This window comes from Oncorhynchus masou, chromosome 12, assembly GCF_036934945.1.
Source record: "Oncorhynchus masou masou isolate Uvic2021 chromosome 12, UVic_Omas_1.1, whole genome shotgun sequence".
NCBI lineage: Eukaryota > Metazoa > Chordata > Actinopteri > Salmoniformes > Salmonidae > Oncorhynchus > Oncorhynchus masou.
This window is the reverse complement of record NC_088223.1, coordinates 18,068,048-18,093,047: the sequence shown is the minus strand read 5'-3', so window position 1 is coordinate 18,093,047 and position 25,000 is coordinate 18,068,048. Positions and strand designations below refer to the sequence as shown.

Here is a 25,000-nt window from a genome sequence, read left to right as displayed (position 1 = left end):
CTGTACTACTCTGTCCTGCTATACTACTCTGTCCTCTTATACTACTCTGTCCTGCTATACTACTCTGTCCTGCTGTACTACTCTGTCCTGTTGTACTACTCTGTCCTGTTGTACTACTCTGTCCTGCTATACTACTCTGTCCTCTTATACTACTCTGTCCTGTTGTACTACTCTGTCCTGCTGTACTACTCTGTCCTGCTGTACTACTCTGTCCTGTTGTACTACTCTGTCCTGTTGTACTACTCTGTCCTGTTGTACTACTCTGTCCTGCTATACTACTCTGTCCTGTTATACTACTCTGTCCTGCTGTACTACTCTGTCCTGTTATACTACTCTGTCCTGCTGTACTACTCTGTCCTGCTATACTACTCTGTCCTGTTATACTACTCTGTCCTGTTATACTACTCTGTCCTGCTGTACTACTCTGTCCTGCTGTACTACTCTGTCCTGCTATATTACTCTGTCCTGCTGTACTACTCTGTCCTGCTGTACTACTCTGTCCTGTTATACTACTCTGTCCTGTTATACTACTCTGTCCTGCTGTACTACTCTGTCCTGCTGTACTACTCTGTCCTGCTATATTACTCTGTCCTGCTATACTACTCTGTCCTGCTGGACTACTCTGTCCTGCTGGACTACTCTGTCCTGCTGTACTACTCTGTCCTGCTATATTACTCTGTCCTGCTGTACTACTCTGTCCTGCTATATTACTCTGTCCTGCTATACTACTCTGTCCTGCTGGACTACTCTGTCCTGCTGGACTACTCTGTCCTGCTGTACTACTCTGTCCTGTTGTACTACTCTGTCCTGCTGTACTACTCTGTCCTGTTGTACTACTCTGTCCTGCTATATTACTCTGTCCTGCTATATTACTCTGTCCTGCTATACTACTCTGTCCTGCTGTACTACTCTGTCCTGTTGTACTACTCTGTCCTGCTGTACTACTCTGTCCTGTTGTACTACTCTGTCCTGCTGTACTACTCTGTCCTGCTATACTACTCTGTCCTGTTATACTACTCTGTCCTGTTATACTACCCTGTCCTGCTATACTACTCTGTCCTGCTGGATTACTCTGTCCTGCTATACTGCCCTGTCTTGCTATACTACTTTGTCTTGCTATACTACTTTGTCCTGCCGTACTGCTCTGTCCTGCCGGACTACTCTGTCCTGCCGGACTACTCTGTCCTGCCGGACTACTCTGTCCTGTTGTACTACTCTGTCCTGTTGTACTACTCTGTCCTGCTATACTACTCTGTCCTCTTATACTACTCTGTCCTGTTGTACTACTCTGTCCTGTTGTACTACTCTGTCCTGCTATACTACTCTGTCCTCTTATACTACTCTGTCCTGTTGTACTACTCTGTCCTGCTGTACTACTCTGTCCTGCTGTACTACTCTGTCCTGCTATACTACTCTGTCCTCTTATACTACTCTGTCCTGCTATACTACTCTGTCCTGCTGTACTACTCTGTCCTGTTGTACTACTCTGTCCTGTTGTACTACTCTGTCCTGCTATACTACTCTGTCCTCTTATACTACTCTGTCCTGTTGTACTACTCTGTCCTGCTGTACTACTCTGTCCTGCTGTACTACTCTGTCCTGCTATACTACTCTGTCCTGTTATACTACTCTGTCCTGCTGTATTACTCTGTCCTGTTATACTACTCTGTCCTGTTATACTACTCTGTCCTGCTATACTACTCTGTCCTGTTATACTACTCTGTCCTGTTATACTACTCTGTCCTGCTATACTACTCTGTCCTGTTGTACTACTCTGTCCTGCTGTACTACTCTGTCCTGTTATACTACTCTGTCCTGCTGTACTACTCTGTCCTGTTATACTACTCTGTCCTGTTATACTACTCTGTCCTGCTATATTACTCTGTCCTGCTATACTACTCTGTCCTGCTGTACTACTCTGTCCTGCTGGACTACTCTGTCCTGCTGGACTACCCTGTCCTGCTATACTACTCTGTCCTGCTGTACTACTCTGTCCTGCTGTACTACTCTGTCCTGCTATATTACTCTGTCCTGCTATACTACTCTGTCCTGCTGGACTACTCTGTCCTGCTGGACTACTCTGTCCTGCTGTACTACTCTGTCCTGTTATACTACTCTGTCCTGTTATACTACTCTGTCCTGTTGTACTACTCTGTCCTGTTGTACTACTCTGTCCTGTTGTACTACTCTGTCCTGTTGTACTACTCTGTCCTGCTGTACTACTCTGTCCTGTTGTACTACTCTGTCCTGCTGTACTACTCTGTCCTGCTATATTACTCTGTCCTGCTATACTACTCTGTCCTGCTGTACTACTCTGTCCTGCTGGACTACTCTGTCCTGCTGGACTACCCTGTCCTGCTATACTACTCTGTCCTGCTGTACTACTCTGTCCTGCTGTACTACTCTGTCCTGCTATATTACTCTGTCCTGCTATACTACTCTGTCCTGCTGGACTACTCTGTCCTGCTGGACTACTCTGTCCTGCTGTACTACTCTGTCCTGCTATACTACTCTGTCCTGCTATACTACTCTGTCCTGCTGGATTACTCTGTCCTGCTATACTGCTCTGTCTTGCTATACTACTTTGTCTTGCTATACTACTTTGTCCTGCCGTACTGCTCTGTCCTGCCGGACTACTCTGTCCTGCCGGACTACTCTGTCCTGCCGGACTACTCTGTCCTGCTATACTGCTCTGTCCTGCTATACTGCTCTGTCCTGCTGTACTGCTCTGTCCTGCTGTACTGCTCTGTCCTGCCGTACTACTCTGTCCTGCTGTACTACTCTGTCCTGCTATACTGCTCTGTCCTGCTATACTACTCTGTCCTGCTGTACTACTCTGTCCTGCTGTACTACTCTGTCCTGCTGTACTACTCTGTCCTGCTGTACTACTCTGTCCTGCTGTACTACTCTGTCCTGCCGTACTACTCTGTCCTGCCGTACTACTCTGTCCTGCCGTACTACTCTGTCCTGCTGGACTACTCTGTCCTGCTATACTACTCTGTCCTGCTGTACTACTCTGTCCTGCTGTACTACTCTGTCCTGCTGGACTACTCTGTCCTGCTAGACTACTCTGTCCTGCTAGACTACTCTGTCCTGCTATTCTGCTCTGTCCTGCTGTACTACTCTGTCCTGCTGTACTACTCTGTCCTGCTGTACTACTCTGTCCTGCTGTACTGCTCTGTCCTGCCGTACTGCTCTGTCCTGCCGTACTACTCTGTCCTGCTATTCTACTCTGTCCTGCTATTCTACTCTGTCCTGCTGTACTGCTCTGTCCTGCCGTACTACTCTGTCCTGCCGGACTACTCTGTCCTGCTATACTACTCTGTCCTGCTATACTACTCTGTCCTGCTATACTACTCTGTCCTGCTGGACTACTCTGTTTTCCCAGGCTGCTCTACTACTTCCATTGAGATAAACTTGGTGTGTAACTTGATTTAATGATACTGTATATGCAACTGTTGTCACCAAGCCAAATCGCAACCACATTTAAGATGAATCTTTAACACAGTGAGATTTTCTCTACCAGTGACTGTAGGGCTGGAGGGATGTTGAGAGGAGCACTTAGTGACCACTTCACTCCCCTGCCTGCTTTCTGTCAATGGGACTAGTATTATATGGAGATATGCATCCAATATGGCAGTCTGTAAGGAATTGGGTTCCATTTGGGACAGAGACATGGTAGATTCTCCTTGTTTTATCTCTCAAAGAAGTTGGCTCTGGGAACCTCTGACTGTGTGGGGTCCAGGGCTTGGCCAGGGAAAACCACTCTGGCTCTCTACAGAAAACCACTCTAGATAGATGGGAGGAGTAGGAGTGCTTTAAATTATAGTTTGTTTCCTGTCCCCTACAAAGCCAATGGCGGGAGTGTGTTTGAACTTTAACCCTACATTCCAATATTTAAAACGCGACACAAGGACCTTTTCCATGAAGATGTCAGGCCGTTTTCCAAAGGGAGATGAGGTGTAGTTTGTGGCTAGTAATCATGTTGGCAACCACTTTGATGATTTCTCTTCAGACTCCCAAAATAAAGCCAACATTTTAACCTTGATTCATACCAGGCATTGGCAGCAAGTCCAATTGCAGAAATCCCTTTCTCAGGGGAGACATGATTTCAAATGGGAATTAAATAAGTGAGGACTTTAATATGTGGAAAAGCAGAACGGCAGTGAAATAGCCTTAATATGTGGTGAAATGGGACGGGGGATGGGGGGAGGATATTCCTTCATGGGTCTTTTCTTTCGTAAAACAACATTCACTTAATCTCCTTCTCCAATCACAGTGAAATGAGGAGGAGGGGGTGTGTGGGTTAGAGGTGTTTTTTTAAGTTAGGAAAGCTCCTTTTATGGCAAAACCGGAGTTCCTCTGGAGGTTTTCCCAAACATGGGACATGCCTTGTGGGACCTGACTAATGCATTGTTACCAGCATGATGCAGTGCAGAGTGTGGCTTATAATAATCTCAGATTTGACATTTTAACCTCTGTGATTGACAGGCGGAGATGGTGAACAACGCTCTGCAGCTTCAGAGAAGCTTCCTCAAAATGGCCACCACACACCAGGTGCCTGCTCCGGTAAGGATGATATGTGTAATGGCTTGGAGAACTGTCCTGAATGCAGATACCCAAAGCAAGTAAACAAATGTGTATGGATCAGGACTGTTGGCCAACTGCACTGCACTTCAACACAGTTATCCAATGTGCACTTATCTACTGTTATCCACTGTAATGTAGCCAGTGTCGCCCATTACAGTGTCCCAGTGTTGCTCATTTCAGTGTCGGCCAGATCAGTATTGCTCATTTCAGTACCGGCCAGTTCAGTATTGCTCATTTCAGTGTCGGCCAGTTCAGTATGGCTCATTTCAGTGTTGGCCAGTTCAGTATTGCTCATTTCAGTGTCGGCCAGTTCAGTATCGCTCATTTCAGTGTTGGCCAGTTCAGTATTGCTCATTTCAGTGTTGGCCAGTTCAGTATCGCTCATTTCAGTACCACCCAGTTCAGTATTGCTCATTTCAGTGTCGGCCAGTTCAGTATGGCTCATTTCAGTGTTGGCCAGTTCAGTATTGCTCATTTCAGTGTTGCCCAGTTCAGTATTGCTCATTTCAGTACCACCCAGTTCAGTATCGCTCATTTCAGTACCACCCAGTTCAGTATTGCTCATTTCAGTACCACCCAGTTCAGTATCGCTCATTTCAGTACCACCCAGTTCAGTATCGCTCATTTCAGTACCACCCAGTTCAGTATCGCTCATTTCAGTACCACCCATTCCAGTGTTCCAGCAGCAGCCTTTTCCAGGCCTCTCTGTGTTTCCCAGTGCTGCTGGGCCAGTGGGTAGCCATGCGGTGCCCCGGAGCTCTGTTCACATAGGGATTAACCCCCTTTAAAAAAGAACACTAATACAACACATTCACATATGGGGAATTGAGGGGGGAAAGGGAGGGAGTACGGAGAGGAAGGGGAGGTTAACGTGATATCATCGCATTGGCTGTTTGTTTGTATTGAACCAGGAGGAGGGGGGTGGGGGGCAGAGCCCCAAGCTGAACAGGAAGTTATTAACTCATATCTCGCAGGTCATTGGTCAAGAGGCAGTGAGAAAGTATCCACCAATTGTCTGATACACAAACAAGGAGGAAGGGTTTAAGCGGAGGGAGGGGACAGAGAGGAAGGGAATAAGAGAGGAGAGGGTGAGGACGGTGGTGGGTGGTGGCTGCATTGACTGTTTGCTTAAAGACCCCATGCAGTCTTCTAAATGTTTCAATCATCACTGTATGTCTAATAAATCACTGTGTTTATTTCATTTAAAAAAGGTAAATATTTTTTCAATCATTTATTTCCCTAAGCTGCCTTTGCCATTGAAATGCTCAGTCTGATCGTATGGGCGTGTTGATACAAATGTTTATATATATACATACACAGCCCTGATTGGCGGAAAGGCTCGTCTATACTGACTAGAGCCTACATCGCTTACCCCTTCATAGTAGGAGGATACATATGCAAATAAAAGAGGATTGGTCAGAATAATCAGATTGTGATGTCATGCTGTGGGCTAAAAACTCCATCCCACCACCTCTTACACTAAATGTGCATTAGCATCATTTTTACAATTTCAGAGTGTTATTTCGACCTTGTAGTGTGTAAATAGCATTACAAAAAACAGGAAATCAATGTGGACGTGAACTAGTGAGGAGAACTTCCTGTATCTTTACTTCAGACAGGTAAGAGCCAGCAGAGAGCCAGCAGAGAGCCAGTAGAGAGTCTGGAGCCTGTAGAGAGTCTGGAGCCTGTAGAGAGTGTGGAGCCTGTAGAGAGTGTGGAGCCTGTAGAGAGTGTGGAGCCTGTAGAGAGTCTGGAGCCTGTAGAGAGTCTGGAGCCTGTAGAGAGTCTGGAGCCTGTAGAGAGTCTGGAGCCTGTAGAGAGTCTGGAGCCTGTAGAGAGTCTGGAGCCTGTAGAGAGTCTGGAGCCTGTAGAGAGTCTGGAGCCTGTAGAGAGTCTGGAGCCTGTAGAGAGTGTGGAGCCTGTAGAGAGTGTGGAGCCTGTAGAGAGTGTGGAGCCTGTAGAGAGTGTGGAGCCTGTAGAGAGTGTGGAGCCTGTAGAGAGTCTGGAGCCTGTAGAGAGTCTGGAGCCTGTAGAGAGTCTGGAGCCTGTAGAGAGTCTGGAGCCTGTAGAGAGTCTGGAGCCTGTAGAGAGTCTGGAGCCTGTAGAGAGTGTGGAGCCTGTAGAGAGTGTGGAGCCTGTAGAGAGTGTGGAGCCTGTAGAGAGTGTGGAGCCTGTAGAGAGTGTGGAGCCTGTAGAGAGTGTGGAGCCTGTAGAGAGTGTGGAGCCTGTAGAGAGTGTGGAGCCTGTAGAGAGTGTGGAGCCTGTAGAGAGTCTGGAGCCTGTAGAGAGTCTGGAGCCTGTAGAGAGTGTGGAGCCTGTAGAGAGTGTGGAGCCTGTAGAGAGTGTGGAGCCTGTAGAGAGTGTGGAGCCTGTAGAGAGTCTGGAGCCTGTAGAGAGTCTGGAGCCTGTAGAGAGTCTGGAGCCTGTAGAGAGTGTGGAGCCTGTAGAGAACCTGTAGAGAGCCTGTAGCCTGTAGAGAGACTGTAGAGACTGTAGCCTGTTAAGATAGCCTTTAGAGACTGTAGCCTGTGGAGAGCCTGTAGCCTGTTAAGATAGCCTTTAGAGACTGTAGCCTGTGGAGAGCCTGTAGCCTGTTAAGATAGCCTTTAGAGACTGTAGCCTGTGGAGAGCCTGTAGCCTATGTAGAGAGCCTGTAGAGAGACTAGAGAGACTAGAGAGACTGTAGAGAGCCTGTAGAGAGACTGTAGAGAGCCAGTACTGGGCTTGTAGCCTGTATGGAGACTGTAGAGAGCTTGTAGAGAGCCTGTAGCCTGTAGAGAGACTGTAGAGCCTGTAGCCTATGGAGAGGCTGTAGCCTGTTAAGATAGCCTTTAGAGCCTGTAGCCTGTGGAGAGCCTGTAGCCTATGTAGAGAGCCTGTAGAGAGCCTGTAGAGAGCCTGTAGAGAGCCTGTAGAGAGCCTGTAGAGAGCCTGTAGAGAGCCTGTAGAGAGCCTGTAGCCTATTAAGATAGCCTGTAGCCTATAGAGAGTCAGCAGCCTATAGAGAGTCAGCAGCCTGTAGCCTATAGAGAGTCAGCAGCCTGTAGAGAGCCTGTAGCCTGTAGAGCTTCAGCAGCCTGTAGAGAGCCTGTAGCCTATAGAGAGTCAGCAGCCTGTAGAGAGCCTGTAGCCTATAGAGAGTCAGCAGCCTGTAGAGAGCCTGTAGCCTATAGAGAGCCTTTAGAGAGCCTGTATGGAGACTGTAAAGAGCCTATAGCCTGTAGAGAGCCGGTAGAGAGCCTGTAGAGAGCCTGTATGGAGACTGTAAAGTGCCTATAGCCTGTAGAGAGCCTGTAGAGAGCCTGTATGGAGACTGTAAAGAGCCTATAGCCTGTAGAGAGCCTGTAGAGAGCCTGTAGAGAGCCTGTATGGAGACTGTAAAGTGCCTATAGCCTGTAGAGAGCCTGTAGAGAGCCTGTAGAGAGCCTGTAGAGAGCCTGTAGAGATCCTGTAGAGATCCTGTAGAAATCCTGTAGCCTGTAGAGCCTGTAGTCTGTTAAGAGAGCCTGTAAAGAGCCTGTAGAGAGCCTGTAGAGAGCCTGTAGAGATCCTGTAGAGATCCTGTAGAAATCCTGTAGCCTGTAGAGCCTGTAGTCTGTTAAGAGAGCCTGTATGGAGACTGTAAAGAGCCTATAGCCTGTAAAGAGCCTGTAGAGAGCCTGTAGAGATCCTGTAGAGATCCTGTAGAGAACCCGTAGAGAGTCTGTAGCCTGTAGAGAGCCTGTAGTCTGTTAAGAGAGCCTGTAGAGAGCATGTAGCCTGTTAAGCGAGACTGTAGAGAGCCAGTAGAGAGCATGTAGCCTGTGTGGAGACTGTAGAGAGCCTGTAGCCTGTATGGAGACTGTAAAGAGCCTGTAGCCTGTATGGAGACTGTAGAGGGCCTGTAGAGAGCCTGTAGCCTGTTAAGAGAGACTCTATAGGGCCTGTAGCCTGTATGGAGACTGTAGCGAGCCTGTAGAGAGACTGTAGGGAGCCTGTAGCCTGTAGCGAGCCTGTAGAGATCATGTAGCCTGTAGAGAGCCTGTAATCTGTTAAGAGAGCCTGTAGAGAGCCTGTAGTCTGTTAAGAGAGACTGTAGAGACCCTGTAGCCTGTAGAGACCCTGTAGCCTGTAGAGAGCCTGTAATCTGTTAAGAGAGCCTGTAGAGAGCCTGTAGCCTGTAGAGAGCCTGTAGCCCGTAGAGAGCCTGTAGAGAGCCTGTAGCCTGTAGAGAGCCTGTAGCCTGTAGAGAGCCTGTAGCCCGTAGAGAGCCTGTAGAGAGCCTGTAGCCTGTAGAGAGCCTGTAGTCTGTTAAGAGAGCCTGTAGAGCGCATGTAGCCTGTATGGAGACTGTAGAGAGCCTGTAGCCTGTATGGAGACTGTGAAGAGCCTGTAGCCTGTTAAGAGAGACTGTAGAGGGCCTGTAGCCTGTATGGAGACTGTAGAGAGCCTGTAGCCTGTATGGAGACTGTGAAGAGCCTGTAGCCTGTTAAGAGAGACTGTAGAGGGCCTGTAGCCTGTATGGAGACTGTAGCGAGCCTGTAGAGAGCCTGTAGCCTGTAGAGAGACTGTAGGGAGCCTGTAGCCTGTAGCAAGCCTGTAGAGATCATGTAGCCTGTAGAGAGCCCGTTAAGGGAGCCTGTAGCCCATTAAAGGAGCCTGTAGCCTGTAGAGAGCCTGTAGTGCAGTGTTTCTCAAACTTGGTCCTGGGGACCCCAAGGGGTGCACGTTTATTTTTTTTGCCCTAGAACTACAAAGCTTGATGATTATTTGAATCAGCTGTCCCCAGGACCGAGGTTGGGAATCCCTGCTGTAGAGAGACTCTTGTCGCTGTTCTCTGAGAATTTGGGTGACGATCCACAATGGCATTGGCAGAACTGACAATCCTCAAATTGGAGAAGCATTGATTTAGCCCCCCCAAAAAATATATTGTTGTCAATCAATATACCCCCAGAGAAATCTACTACAAAACCACACAGATACTGTTTCACATGTACATAGTTTTATATAAACCTCAATCATTGCCTCTGGTGGAAAAGAGATTGTGACCCTGTACAGCTCTCCCATAGGGACCCCAGAGCTGCTGGTAAAACCTCTGTTTTTTCTCTCCATGGCGCTGGCCCGGGGTTGTGCTCCGTGGCTTTTTATGGGCATGTTCTATATTTGAGCCGCTCCGTGTATGGGTGTGTGTGTGTGTTTGTGTGTGTGTGTGTGTGTGTGTGTTTGAAACTGGGTTCACCTGACCCCGTCACGGCCCATCACTCTGTCTGTGTGTGTGTGTGTGTGTGCGTGTGCGTGTGCATGTGCGTGTGTGTGTGTGCCCACATAAAAAAAACTACAGTTTACGATAGAATAGTATAGGACTTACTATAGTATTCTGTAGTAAACAGCAGGATACTATATAAAACTATACTACACTCTAGTATCCCTCGATCATGTGTAGTACTTACTGCAGAATGTTGTAGTATACTGTAGAATTCTATACTGCACACTGTACTATCCCTTGATCATGTGTTGTCCTTACTATAACATTTTGTAGTATACTGTAGAATACTATACTGCACACTGTACTATCCCTTGATCATGTGTTGTCCTTACTATAACATTTTGTAGTATACTGTAGAATACTACATATATTAAATAGTACAGTATTATCTGCAAAAAACACTAGTAAATACTACAATAATGTCTGCAAAAACACTACAGTAATTAGTATAGTATATACTACAGTTTTTACTATAGTAATACTACAGTATTTAATTTGCATATACCCTACCCATTGCTCCTGAATGGCGCAGGGGCAAGTGCAAGAGGCGTCACTACAGTCCCTGGTTCGATTCCAGGATGTATCACATCCGGCCATGATTGGGAGTCCTATAGGGCAGCGCACAATTGGCCCAGCGTCATCCGGGTTTGGCCCGGGGTAGGCCGTCATTGTAAATAAGAATTTGTTCTTAACTGACTTGTCTAGTTAAATAAAGGTTAAATAAAGGTTACACATTCCCCTCTCTATTTGTGCCACCCATGAGTGAGAAACCAACATGCCAAGTATAGACCATATATTGTGTTCAGACTCCAGTCCTACCTACCTACAGGTTATGGACAATTTGGTCTTAGTATTTGCCCAGTAGGTTTCTTCAAGGAGGAAGCCCCACTTCTATGTCAAAGATAATACAACAAAAAAATACCACAGTAACTACTATAGTATATAAAACAGTAATATTACAGTATTTATACTATAGTCAACTTTACTACTGTATACTAAAATCATGTCCACAAAAACACTACAGTGAATACTATAGTATGTAAATATAGTAATAGTACAGTATTTACATCATAGTATACTATAATATTTTTTCATATGGGTGTTTATCCCACAGTACAGCTGTCTTGCCTCGCCAGCCCTCTGCTCTGCTGCGAGGCTTTACCCTGTAAAATCCCAACATAGTTTTTTTCTTTGTTACTTTCACTGGGAACGTTGATATCATGTTTGCATTATAGCTCAGAGCCTGGCATGTCTGTGAATGTCAGCATATGGGATGCCAAACCATGGTATCAGATTTTGTACGCTGATATGATACAGATCAAATAGCTTGATCGTACACTTTAGGTAGCCTGGCGGGTAGAAGCGTTGGGCCAGACAAGGGAGAGAGATCTCCAGCCTCAGAGATATGTAGAACTGACAGATGAATCATCACGAGGGCCGGGAGCTTTTCCTGACCACATGATTTGACCCGGCTCTGTTGACCGCCTGGGCTTATCATCATCACAGATGTATTGGAAAACGTCCTGAGCCTTATCATCACATTTCATGTAGAAGTGGTTTTCTTTTTAGAATCCTTTAGCAAGTTCTTTTCCATGGGATCTGTAGATAGTGAAACTAAAAAGTCAGTCGACGTTGGTCCTACCGATGAAAGGACTGTCTATTTCGGGTTATGAAAATCATGTGCGTTTGATTTGGGCAAGAATTTGTTCAAAAAAGGGTTCTCTCTCTTTGCCTCTCCCTCTGACACACGAGATAGACAGTCCTTTCATATGAAAGTCGACTGACTTTTTACTTTCATCTCTCCAGATCCCATTGAACAGTCTGATTAAAGGATGCAGTGGAAAGGAGGATTATTTCATCCTCTCCACGTCTGTAAACGTTCCTTAGGAGGGGCTGTCTTTTAGTAGTTAACCCACTGATTGGATGACCTCATACACACTGGATTATGTACTTTATTATGTGTTTATTGTGACAACATATCAGAACCTTAAAGCATGTTCAATCAAAACACATTTTTGTAAGAGCAAATGTATCTAACCCATAATGCAATTCAATTGGTTGCCTTAGCAACACAAGAATAATCACAACATTTCTCAAAAATAAAGCTAAATAAAGAAACAGAAATGATTATACTTGTTTATCTTTCCCACAGCATATCGACAAGGCAGGGGATATTTTGTTAAATTGTCATAGCAACATCAGTTTAGATACAGGTCAAAATAAGAGAACTGTACAGCAGTATTACTAGGGAAACAATGCATTCCTTCCCCAGTGCCTTACAAGGCCAGAGGGATCTCCTAATGAACAGAGGAATGCTGGGAGGGGAGGGAGGAAAGCGGGAAAGAAGGATGGAAGCAAGAAGGGATCTGGAAGTTCCTATTGAACATAAGGTCCTTCTAATAAAGTCCCAGTAGCCCTAAACTGTCATTTACATCCAGCTGGCTTGCATGGCAGGTTGCTTGTGGGCAAGGCAATCCGTTATAACCAAGGTAGCAGAACTGGAGTAACTGGACCATTGAGAGTGGTGCTCTCAGACTATTGAATGTGAGCTGCCAAGAGCACTATTACAGAGGAATTTATGGGTGTTGAGTTTTAACAGTCACTGATGAATGCTATTTCTATATTGTCAGTTACGTACAGTGCCTTGCGAAAGTATTCGGCCCCCTTGAACTTTGCGACCTTTTGCCACATTTCAGGCTTCAAACATAAAGATATAAAACTGTATTTTTTTGTGAAGAATCAACAACAAGTGGAACACAATCATGAAGTGGAACGACATTTAATGGATATTTCAAACTTTTTTAACAAATCAAAAACTGAAAAATTGGGCGTGCAAAATTATTCAGCCCCCTTAAGTTAATACTTTGTAGCGCCACCTTTTGCTGCGATTACAGCTGTAAGTCGCTTGGGGTATGTCTCTATCAGTTTTGCCCATCGAGAGACAATTGAAATTTTTTCCCATTCCAACTTGCAAAACAGCTCAAGCTCAGTGAGGTTGGATGGAGAGCATTTGTGAACAGCAGTTTTCAGTTCTTTCCACAGATTCTCGATTGGATTCAGGTCTGGACTTTGACTTGGCCATTCTAACACCTGGATATGTTTATTTTTGAACCATTCCATTGTAGATTTTGCTTTATGTTTTGGATCATTGTCTTGTTGGAAGAAAAATCTCCGTCCCAGTTTCAGGTCTTTTGCAGACTCCATCAGGTTTTCTTCCAGAATGGTCCTGTATTTGGCTCCATCCATCTTCCCATCAATTTTAACCATCTTCCCTGTCCCTGCTGAAGAAAAGCAGGCCCAAACCATGATGCTGCCACCACCATGTTTGACAGTGGGGATGGTGTGTTCAGAGTGATGAGCTGTGTTGCTTTTACGCCAAACATAACGTTTTGCATTGTTGCCAAAAAGTTAAATTTTGGTTTCATCTGACCAGAGCACCTTCTTCCAGGTGGCTTGTGGCAAACTTTAAACAACACTTTTTCTGGATATCTTTAAGAAATGGATTTCTTCTTGCAACTCTTCCATAAAGGCCAGATTTGTGCAATATACGACTGATTGTTGTCCTATGGACAGAGTCTCCCACCTCAGCTGTAGATCTCTGCAGTTCATCCAGAGTGATCATGGGCCTCTTGGCTGCATCTCTGATCAGTCTTCTCCTTGTATGAGCTGAAAGTTTAGAGGGACGGCCAGGTCTTGGTAGATTTGCAGTGGTCTGATACTCCTTCCATTTCAATATTATCGCTTGCACAGTGCTCCTTGGGATGTTTTAAAGCTTGGGAAATCTTTTTGTATCCTAATCCGGCTTTAAACTTCTTCACAACAGTATCTCGGACCTGCCTGGTGTGTTCCTTGTTCTTCATGATGCTCTCTGCGCTTTTAACGGACCTCTGAGACTATCACAGTGCAGGTGCATTTATACGGAGACTTGATTACACACAGGTGGATTGTATTTATCATCATTAGTCATTTAGGTCAACATTGGATCATTCAGAGATCCACACTGAACTTCTGGAGAGAGTTTGCTGCACTGAAAGTAAAGGGGCTGAATAATTTTGCACGCCCAATTTTTCAGTTTTTGATTTGTTAAAAGAGTTTGAAATATCCAATAAATGTCGTTCCACTTCATGATTGTGTCCCACTTGTTGTTGATTCTTCACAAAAAAATACAGTTTTATATCTTTATGTTTGAAGCCTGAAATGTGGCAAAAGGTCGCAAAGTTCAAGGGGGCCGAATACTTTTGCAAGGCACTGTATATATAAAAGACACCACCTGTGATATTGTTCAGTTTTTGTTGACAAGCGTTTCTTTCCTCCATCTCCCCCCCCCCCTGTATCTCTCTCCCAGATGGAGCTGGCTGACCTGCTAAAGCCTATCTCAGAGAAGATCCAGGAGATTCAGAACTTCCGGGAGCGTAACCGTGGCAGTAGCCAATTCAACCACCTATCAGCTGTCAGCGAGAGCATCCCAGCGCTGGGCTGGGTTGCTGTGGTGAGGAGAAAACTAACTGTTCACTTATCTAACCTCCTCATCACCCATTCACTCACTCACTTTGGTGGCACATAGGGCAGCGACACAGGCCTCTATTTCTGACCGTCTTGGACCATGCATCTTCTTCACTGTGTGTCTCCTTTTTCCTCTCCTTTGTGTTTCTAAACTACCAGTAAAAAAACAGTTTTTTGAATGTTGGTATAATATCCATACCATTACATTCATCAAATCCCTTCCACTCAAGCTGCTTTGAGACTGAAATTGTGGTCTGGACTCTGTCAGAACAAGTCTACGTTTTGCCAGGGAGCCACTGTTTCACACGATTTGTGTCAAACCTGTTTGAACGCTCACGTCACCACATTCTCTTGGGTCTTTGCTCGACACTAGCCAAAGATGCATGTGGCCTATCCTTTGTGTGTGTGTATATATGGCTTGTCTACTGTACAGTCACTGTGGTTTAATGCATTTCTGTCCAATAGGTGGTGAGTGACATAATAATATTCTCTCCATTTCTCTGTCCATATGTCATTGAATGCAGAGCAGAGCTGTCTGAATTTATATGGGGTCAGCTTTGTTTTACCATTTTTTTCCTCTGGTGTCTCCATCTCTCTTCCAGAGCCAGAAGCCAGTTCCCTATGTGAAGGAGATGAATGATGCTGCCATTTTCTACACTAACAGAGTTCTGAAAGACTATAAAGACTCGTGAGTATGGCTGCTGGTGGATTACATCAACTGTTGCTGATAAGCAACTTTGCAGATTATTGTTGCTCTATCTTTCTTCCTGATCTGTCTGTCCGTCTGTTTCTCTCTCTGTCTTCGTCCGTCACTGTTTACATCTCACTAATTGTCATCCCCCTCTCCTCTTGTCCCTCTCTCTGTAGAGACAAGCGTCATGTGGAGTGGGTGAGGTCCTACCTGTCCATCTGGACTGAGCTCCAGGCCTTCATTAAACAGCATCACACAACAGGCCTGGTCTGGAGCAAGACTGTAAGTAGCTTTCATAACATTGTTACAAAACAGTGAAACAGCAGTGTAATTATATTTTCATAGTATTGAGTTGGACGTGAGACAATAGAAAAACATCAGTCATGTAAAGACATATCATGAACAGTTACATGTCTTTTTATTACAGACTGTAATTTACAGTGCTTCAGGACTACAATCCTCTAGCTAACGTCCAGTGAGGCATTCCCTCTACATTCCATTATCTATTGTATGTGTTACAGCAGCAAATAGCTCCTGATCCAACCTCAACCCTGCCCTGAGCACTCAGCACTTCGACGTATGTTGGAGGAATAGGAACAAGGCCATGAGTTTTTCCCAACTGTGTAACCTGAGCAGGAAAAACTCAGGTCCCACTGCCTAACCTCCCAGAACTTTTATCTGACATTGGATAAATAGGACCAGGATTTTTTGTGATCAGGTCACATGGTCAGAAAACGCTCCTGGCCCTATGGATGAACTATAGCCCTGCTTGCCATACAGTTCTAAACAGACAGGAACAAGACTCAATGAATTACAGTTTGCCTCGAGACATAATAGTCTGATTATTATGGCATGTCCAATTGTTTTCATGCGTAGCAGAGCCTGACTGTGGTTTTCCGTTGCCATATTGCTGAAGCGGTTCAGGGCTTGCATCCCAAATGGCACCCTATTTCCTACATGCAGCCCATAGGGCACTGATGAAAAGTAGTGCACTATATAATATGGTGCCATTTAGGATGTACAGTAGTTCTCATGTTAATTACCACGCAGTGTATATTTCTATGTGTAGTAATGCAGGCAGGCAGTTGGTGGCGTAAGGACCAGCCTGTATGAACGACTTGGTCTCTGGTATTCTGGTGGCTGCTTTATGGTTCTCAATTGAGCAATTGTAGAGTCAAACCCCCCGCCCTGTCCCATCACACACACTTCTGTTTATAAAAGTTTGCTGGGAATTCATGCTCTTCTACAGATGAAGGATCTTAATTTGACCAGTTTCTCACAGCAGGAAAATAATCCTGCAGCAACTGGAAATTATTGTGTGGATTATAATGAATTAGTTGATCATTAATTAATGGACATTTTTGTAGACGTTGATACTTGTGAAGGTTGGTGGGAGGAGCTATAGGAGGACGGCTCATTGTAATGGTTGGAATGGAATTAATTTAACGATATCAAATCATATGGAAACCACATGTTTCACTCCATTCCTTTTATTCCATTCCAGGCATTACAATGAGCCCGTCCTCCTATAGCTCCTCTCACCAGGCTCCACTAGTTGATACATTTTTTGTTAGGGCAAATCAAGTCTGATATTTCCTGCAACAACAGGGTGATCAAATTAAGATCCTACATCATTTCTCTTCCCCTCCTCTCTGAAAAGAAAGTCCAACTGTAGGGCAGGTTTCCAGCCAGAAATCATATCCCTGCTTCCAGTGGAAGTGAAGCGTTTATTTGTTTGGCTTTTTACGTGATAATAAAACTAAAAGTAAAACTCCTTAAACTTCACATTTAGTCTCTAAAATGTAAAGAGTTTTGAACTCAGGTCAAGGCCACTGTCTTTTTTCAGTGATATGCCAGAATCCTCTGTGTGGTCCTTTGAGGGACACAGGCGGCCACACAATTTGATGGACTGTGTGTGTGCCTGTGCACGTGTGTGTGTGTGTGTATGGAGTGAAACCCGAGAGCATGCAGTGGCTGTATGTCAGCTGTTCCTCCTGCCATTAGGTGTCAGGGTTGTGTGTGTGTGTGTGGGGGGAGAGGACAGGTGGTCCTCAGCCTGGACTTTAATGGAGGTTTTCTTCAAAAAAGAAAGACCCAACAAAAGCCCTGTGTCTCAGGCCCTACACACCTGCTTCAACACACCCCACGGCGTAACCTAAACTACTGGGCTTTTCTCCTAACTCTAATCTGGCGGCTGCTGTTCAGAAGGGCAGGCACACATGCACACACTCTCACACACATATACACGCACACAGCTCTGACTTAATTTCATTGCACTCAGCTCTAATTCTTGGGCATATGTACAGCTGTTGTGGCTTGTTTGAGCATTGAAGGTGGACCATGTGTAACTATCCGCAGCAGCTGTGCAGTCTGCAGTCAGACCCGGACAGACCGACTCAGAAAGTGACAGAGAGACTGTCTGCTTGTCTTTACTGGAGTTGGCAGGCAGGTGGCTTTAAATGAATCTGTTCATTAGCTTGGTAAGTAAGGCTTTCAGTGAGAAAAAAGGCATCTATAGTAGAGCAGCAGGACTTAGGCCAGGATTCAATCCAACCCGCCTTAGAACCGTGTTATAGCACACCTGACATTTAAAGGAAATCTCTGATTGACCCAGAATATGCAGCGTTTACCGTGAATGCAATATCTGCGAACATTGTATTTAAAATCTGCATTGTCGGATTGAATCCCAGCCTCAGTCAGAGAATTTAGATCTGCACTTGATCATCATATGCATATTAAGAACAGCCCCCTGACACAGCTCCACTTTAGATATGATTCCTATTGGCCAGGATTGGACAACTATGGTCCTGGAGAGCCACAGGGACAAGGTGTGAATGCTTTTGTTTTAACCCAGCTCTTGGCTTTGGCACCTCTGCTATAAGAAACCAGTTGAATATAAATATTTGTCTTATACTCCACCTGCTGGCCAGGGGAAGAAGTACAACTGTATTTCCAGAACCCTTCTCACCATCATCTTGTCTTGATTCACAGTAACATGCCTCTCTCTCTCTCCCACAGGGTCCCATTGCGCCTCCCTCTCTGTTCACCCCTGCCCCTGGTTGTCCCTGCCCCCCTCCACCACCTCCACCCCCTGGACCCCCACCAGTCTTCACAGGCGAACCGCCCCAGGCCGACAGCACCACGGCCCAGCATTCAGCTCTCTTCGCCCAGCTGAATCAAGGAGAAGCCATCACTAAAGGTAGCCAAGCCACCGTCACCCAGGGGTTGAAGAGCTCTGATCCAACTGCAGAAGGGGGAGAGAGGGAGGGAGGGAAAAGAAGGAGGAGGAGAAACAGAAGAAGAAAGGGAGGGAGAGTTGAAGAGGGAGGATGTGGGTTGAATCAACAGTTACAGAGTCCTGAGAGCACCACTGCCCAGCACTCAGCCCTGTTCGCCCAGCTGAACCAGGGAGCTGACATCACTAAAGGTAGCCAAGACAGGAGAGAAGACGAGGAAGAGGAGGAGAAACAGAAGGAGAAAGAGAGGGAGAATTGAAGAGAGTTGCTGTGTTTTGAGGACATAGAAATAGTCATTATATTTCTATGGTGTTTATTAATCAACAGTTAGGGTAAAATTTGTTTGATTTTGAGATCATACATTTTATTATAGATTTTTGTACTAAAACAATAACTTCTAAACAAGTGAATACAAGTAAGTACCCTCTCTCTGTCCACTAGCATTAAAGCACATCTCAAAGGACCAGATGACCCATAAGAACCCCTCCCTTCGCACCCAGGGAGGAGAGCATCATGCCTCCCCACCAAAGAGCCGAAACCCCGGAGGCTCCTCCATCAGAGCGCCTCCCCAGAAACGACCCCCCCTGCTGGAGCTGGAGGGGAAGAAATGGAGGGTGGTACGTTACCTATTATTTTGCTTTGCATGCCAGGCTTCTAATTTGTCCTATTATCTACCCAACCCACAGGGTTGGGTAGGTTACTTTGTAAATGTAATCCGTTAGTTACCTGTCCAAAATTGTAATCCGTAATGTAACTTTTGTATTACCTAAACTCTGTAACGTAATCTGATTACATTCAGTTACGTTTAGATGACTTTCCCCTTAAGAGACGTTAGAAGAACACAAAAAGGTATGTTACCAACAGAATGACATCTATTGCAGGATAAATCAGTGTTAAGGTTTACATAGCTGGCCATAAATGAATGTTACATTTTACTATATGGGTTGGTTATGTACGCTTCTTCTAACCCATATACTTTCTGCTACATATAATAATACGATTAAATTATATCTTTACATTAAAAACAAAGTCTATCAGAATTCCAGTCATTCCAATAAATGTTATACCCCTTAATATTCAAGAACAGGATTTGGAATTATGGAAGTATAGATTATCCAAATTGTTTTACTTGAGCATGACCCCAAAACAAAGGACTTATTAGCCAGCTCTACTCTGTTGTTTATGATTTTGTTGTCATGGAAGACAGATTGGGCTCATTTGATTCGAGTTGAAAAATAAATGCTGCGCTCATGTAATGGCCTGCTTTGAGAACTACTGAAAAGTGCTATTTACATGTGAAAATTAATGCTATATGCTGCATTTGCGATAGGCCTATTGTTTACCTTTTTGTTGGTGACATTTTGATATCTTGATAATATGCAGCTGTTTAATGGGCAAATCCACAGATTAAACAATAACAAAATGGCAACCTGCCTCTGTTTTGGTAAAAAGATGAGGGATGGGCCTGGAGAAATGTAACCACTCTCAGATGAATAGACAGAGCTATGGATGCAAAGACTGACCATCCATGATATATACATGATTGTTTTAACCATGTTATGAGGCTATACAGGTTGTTACATTTACAACGTTTATAAACATTTGAGTAAAACAAGGTAATATTTTGGGTTCTCATGGAGTGTGAAAGTTGAATTAAACTCATGAGGCATTTATAAGTTACATTCTTCAAGACTCAATGGATATATAAGTCCAAAATTGGATGTAGCAACTACAGATTGCCCCTTTAAGTCTATCAAAAGTGTGCAAGTTTGAGCATGTGTCCATTAGGCCTATGAATTATTTATTTTTTATCAGCATGAATTACATTGAGCAATAAAAGCCCCACTTTTATTCCATAGGCTGGGATCTGCATTATGCAGCTGTTGCAAGAGCACATTTTTCACTGGCTGTCCAATGGTTTCAAAAACAATGATTGATCGGCAGCTTAAACTTCTTGAATTCAACCATTATTGGGTTCAAATACACAGATTTGTGAACAGCCATCCACAACAACCACAAATAGATAAATAAGAGAGCAGCAGTGTTGTTCAAATCAATGCACTATGTAGATATCAATAATAAGTGATATGAGTATCGCCCGTAGGTTATGTACCACTGCTGTCATCCTTATCTCCAAGCATTTATTCAAATTGGATAATCTTTGGTTGCCGACAGCAGTCACACAATTGGAAGACCATAGCTTGGACCATAGCCAACGAATGCCTATTCCTGCTCTTTTCCCACAATTCATCAAACACATTTGGTGTGTCATCATAGTGGTCTCTGACTTGTGGTCAGACTCGCTCAGGTGGAACAAAGTTAAACTTGCTCCTTTTTTCATTGCTGATTTGAATGCCTTTGAGAAAACAGAGAAGTGTCAAAGATTTTTTTTTCCGCAAACATCCTTTTTGAATTTAAAAGTAATCCCAGAAGAAATCATCTAGTTTTTTAAAAGTATCTGAAATCTGATTACAATATTTTTTGCTGGTAATGTAACGGATCACAGTTACCGTTTTTTTTGTAATCCCTTACATGTAATGGATTATATTACACCCCAACCCTGTCTACACTGAACAAAAATTTTAACATGCAACAATTTCAAAGATTTGACTGAGTTCATATAAGGAAATCCGTCAATTGAAATAAATTCATTAGTCCCTAATCTATGGATTTCACATGACTGGGAATACAGATATACATCTGTTGGTCACATATACCTTTAAAAAAAGGTAGGGATGCGACTCCTTTGCATAGTTGATCAGGCTGTTGTTTGTGGTCTGTGGAACATTGTCCCACTCCTTCAATGGCTGTGTGAAGTTGCTGGATTTTGGCGGGAACTGGAACACACTGTCGTATAGGCCAATCCTGAGCATCCCAAATATGCTGTGGGTGACATGTCTGGTGAGTATGCAGGCATGATGAATGGCAAGACAATGGGCCTCAGGATCTCGTTACGATATCTCTATGCTTTCAAATTGCCATCAATAAAATGTAATTGTGTTCGTTGTCTGTAGCTTATGCCTGCCCGCATTTGCCCACTGAAGTCGGTTATGACGCCGAACTGCAGTCAGGCCAAGATCCTGGAGAGGACGATGAGCACTCAAATGAGCTTCCCGAAGTCGGTTTCTGACTGTTTGTGCAGAAATTCTTTGGTTGTGCAAACCCACTATTTTCTCAGCTGTCTGGGTGGCTGGTCTCACACGATCCCGTAGGTGAAAAAGCCGGATGTGGAGGTCCTGGGCTGGCATGGTTACACGTGGTCTGCGGTTGTGAGGGCGGCTGGACGTACTGCCTAATTCTCTAAAATTACATTGGAGGCGACTTATAGTAGAGAAATGAACATTAAATTATCTGGCAACAGCTCTGGTGGACATTCCTGCAGTCAGCATGCCAATGCACACTCCTTCAAAACTTGACCTCTGTGGCATTGTGTTGAGTGCCAAATTTGCACATGTTAGAGTGGCCTTTTATTGTCCCCAGCACAAGTTGCAACTGTGTAATGATCATGCTGTTTAATCAGCTTCTTGATATGCCACACCTCTCAGGTGGATGGATTATCTTGGCAAAGTAGAAATGCTCACTAACAAGGATGTAAACAAATTTGTGCCCATAATTCTTGAGAAATAAGCTTTATGTGCACATGAAACATTTCTGGGAACTTTTATTTCAGCTCATGAAACATGGGACCAACACTTTACATGTTTTGTTTATATTTTTGTTCAGTATAAATGGAGGACATGGAGGCCCTTAATCATTTTTTTCCTAGTGATTCAGGAAAGTTTAGGTGCCTCACAGTTTCAAAGACCAAGACTGCTGTTTGTGTGACTGTATTCTTTCATAGGCGATTGTGATGTCTGGTGCTAAACCCAATGAGGTCATCCAAAAGTGAAGGGTCAAACATGAGATGGGTCAGATGGTCACAGGTCTTGTTTGTTGTTTCACCCCACAGGAGTACTTTGACCAGGCTCATGACCTGGTTATCGAGGAGCCAGAGCTGAGACAGGTGGCCTATGTCTTCGGCTGCAGCAACTCTACTCTACAGATAAAGGGAAAGATCAACTCCATCATTGTGGGTGAGTTCAACCATCCATTGTTTTATTTGTTATAGTTCTGTTATTAAGGTTTGATTATGTATACGGCAATGCCATTTGCAAAGGCATGGCCATATACTGTACAGTGGACAATTTCTTTGTTGTCTTTGACAGCATCAATCCGGTATCTCTCTCTCTCTCTCTCTCTCTCTCTCTCTCTAAACCCTCACTGATTTCATGTTTTTCTGTGATGTTCACCTCTGACAGATAACTGTAAGAAGCTTGGTCTGGTGTTTGACAACGTTGTTGGCATTGTGGAAGTCATCAACTCTAAAGACATTAAGTTGCAGGTCAGCTCAAATTTCATACATGTTCTAGAAAATAACATATGGCATCTCTTTCCTCTCTGCATCTGAAGTTCAACTCCAATGTATCTGCTGTGAAGCTATAGTAGATGTAAGGTACTGACACTTTTATTTTTATATGTTATGTTGGGCCATCATTTATTCTGGTGAGGTTACGTGGTCAGGATAAATTCCAGTCTCGAGACTAGTTAGAAGATAGATGAATCTGTGCTGAGGCCCTACTTTTGTCCAGGTGATGGGTAGAGTTCCCACCATGTCTATCAACAAGACAGAGGGCTGCCAAGTCTACCTGAGTAAGGACGCTCTGGACTGTGAGATCATCAGCGCCAAGAGCTCTGAGATGAACATCCTGGTACCGCAGGATGATGACTATGTGAGTGTGTATGAAAGTGTGTTGAGTGTTTGCATTTCAGACTGTGTGTGTGTGTGAGAGAGAGAGAGATGAGTATAAGTATGAGACTGAGTGAGAGTGTGGCTAAGTGTGGTTTTGTTTTAAACCTTGTGTGTTTAACAGAGGGAGTTCCCAGTTCCTGAGCAGTTCAAGACGGTTTGGGACGGATCCAAACTGGTGACAGAACCCACAGAGATCGCTGGCTGATCGCTGATACTTCATCGTCCTCATCTCTCTCACACCCCCACTTATTCCCCTTCCTCTCCTCCCTTTTCCCTCTACGTCAAAGATTTCACAAACCCATATAGGCTGGCTATTACAAGTAATAAAAGGACAAACCAGACACTGTAACTCACTAGCTAGTAGTACTGTAGGTTGATTGTAAGCCTGGTTGTATCCATTAAGATGACTTGTTTTTGTTTTTTTCTCTGCACTTTGAAATGGTAGATTGTTATGGAACTGTTTGTTCAGCTTATTGGTTGCACAGCACTCTCCTCCACAAAACTACTGTACTAGCCACAGAATTATGGTAGGTCTACTATTTAAACACGCAGGCAGTATTTGTCAGGTTTCGTCATGTGTAGAACTAGTTAAACTTGCAAACTAGTTAAAAATTTGCATTCAAATTTGGAATAAAGAGGAAGTGTTGCCATTATGTTTATCTGTTAAATCTGCTGGTGCAAAATAAGGTATTTCTTAACACACATGTGTGTGCCATAGCAATAAAATGATGAGTACATATGGGTACAATATAATTACATATTTTCAAATTAAAAGCAGAAAATGCAACCCTGATAAGACAAACTGTATTAAGATGCATTTTGGAGGTGCATTTTGATTGGAGAGAACCCTGAAATTTCAGTCATCCTTGTCATTGTCATGTTGTTTTGTGCACTGTTGTGATTTTATTGGATTGGGGCAGAAAGTATTGAAAAATGAGGTCAAGCGTTGACTTTTGAATTGTATGAGAAGTAGGATGAAGAGAATGTCCCACAGATGGAATTGAACAGCCAGTTGGAGTATGTTCCACAGGATGTCCTAGCATACACTGTTTTGGTTTGCTGTAATACTATACTCAACTATTCACATCTAGCTGTTGAGTCAACGGTTGTATCATGTTTATATTGCATGATAGATTTGTAAATTTATTTTTTATACTACACTGAACAAAAACATAAATGCAACATGCAACTATTTCAGTTCATATAAGGAAATCAGTCAATTGAAATAAATTCATTAGGCCCTAACTAACTGACTGGGAATACAGATATGCATCAGTTGGTCACAGATACCTTATTTTTTTAAAGGTAGGGGTGTGGATCAGAAAACCAGTCAGTATCTGGTGTGACCACCTCATGCAGCGCGACACATGTCCTTTGCGTAGAGTTGAACAGACTGTTGATTATGACTTGTGAAATTGCTGGATTTTGGTGGGATCTGGAACACGCTGCCGTAGAGGTCGATCCAGAGCATCCCACACATGCTCAATGGGTGTCATGTCTGGTGAGTATGCAGGCAATGGAAGAACTGGGACATTTTCAGCTTCCAGGAATTGTGTACGGATCCTGGCGATATGGGGCCGTGTATTATCATGCTGAAACATAAGGTGATGGCGGTGGATGAATGGCACGATAATGGGCCTCAGGATCTCGTCACGGTATTTCTGTGCATTCAAATTGCCATCGATAAAATGCAATAGTGTTCATTGTCCGTAGCTTATGCCTGTCTGTATCATAACCCCACCGCCACCATGGGGCACTCTGTTCACAACATTGACATCAGCAAATCGTTCGCCCACACAACACCATTCATGTGGCGTGCGGTTGCGGGGCCGGTTGGACGTACTGCCAAATTCTCTAAAACAACGTTGGAGGCGACTTATGGTAGAGAAATTAACATTAAATTCTATGGCAACAGCTCTGGTGGACATTCCTGCAGTCAGCATGCC

General features: G+C 44.2%; 1 protein-coding gene across 2 annotated transcripts in view; it reads left to right on the top strand.

Moving 5' to 3' along the window:
• The window catches only part of cap2 (cyclase associated actin cytoskeleton regulatory protein 2), a 41,469-nt gene that overhangs the window by 15,605 nt on the left and 864 nt on the right, over positions 1–25,000 (top strand). For both annotated transcript variants that reach the window (XM_064979781.1, XM_064979783.1), the window contains exons 4-13: positions 4,492–4,569; positions 14,181–14,324; positions 14,941–15,026; positions 15,206–15,311; positions 18,048–18,228; positions 18,707–18,882; positions 22,215–22,338; positions 22,564–22,646; positions 22,894–23,034; positions 23,176–25,000. The exon at positions 23,176–25,000 is cut by the window's right edge and continues 864 nt beyond it. In XM_064979781.1, coding sequence (XP_064835853.1) covers positions 4,492–4,569; positions 14,181–14,324; positions 14,941–15,026; positions 15,206–15,311; positions 18,048–18,228; positions 18,707–18,882; positions 22,215–22,338; positions 22,564–22,646; positions 22,894–23,034; positions 23,176–23,259 — 1,203 coding nt within the window. In that variant the 3' untranslated portion in view covers positions 23,260–25,000. The remainder of the gene's footprint in view (positions 1–4,491; positions 4,570–14,180; positions 14,325–14,940; positions 15,027–15,205; positions 15,312–18,047; positions 18,229–18,706; positions 18,883–22,214; positions 22,339–22,563; positions 22,647–22,893; positions 23,035–23,175) is intronic.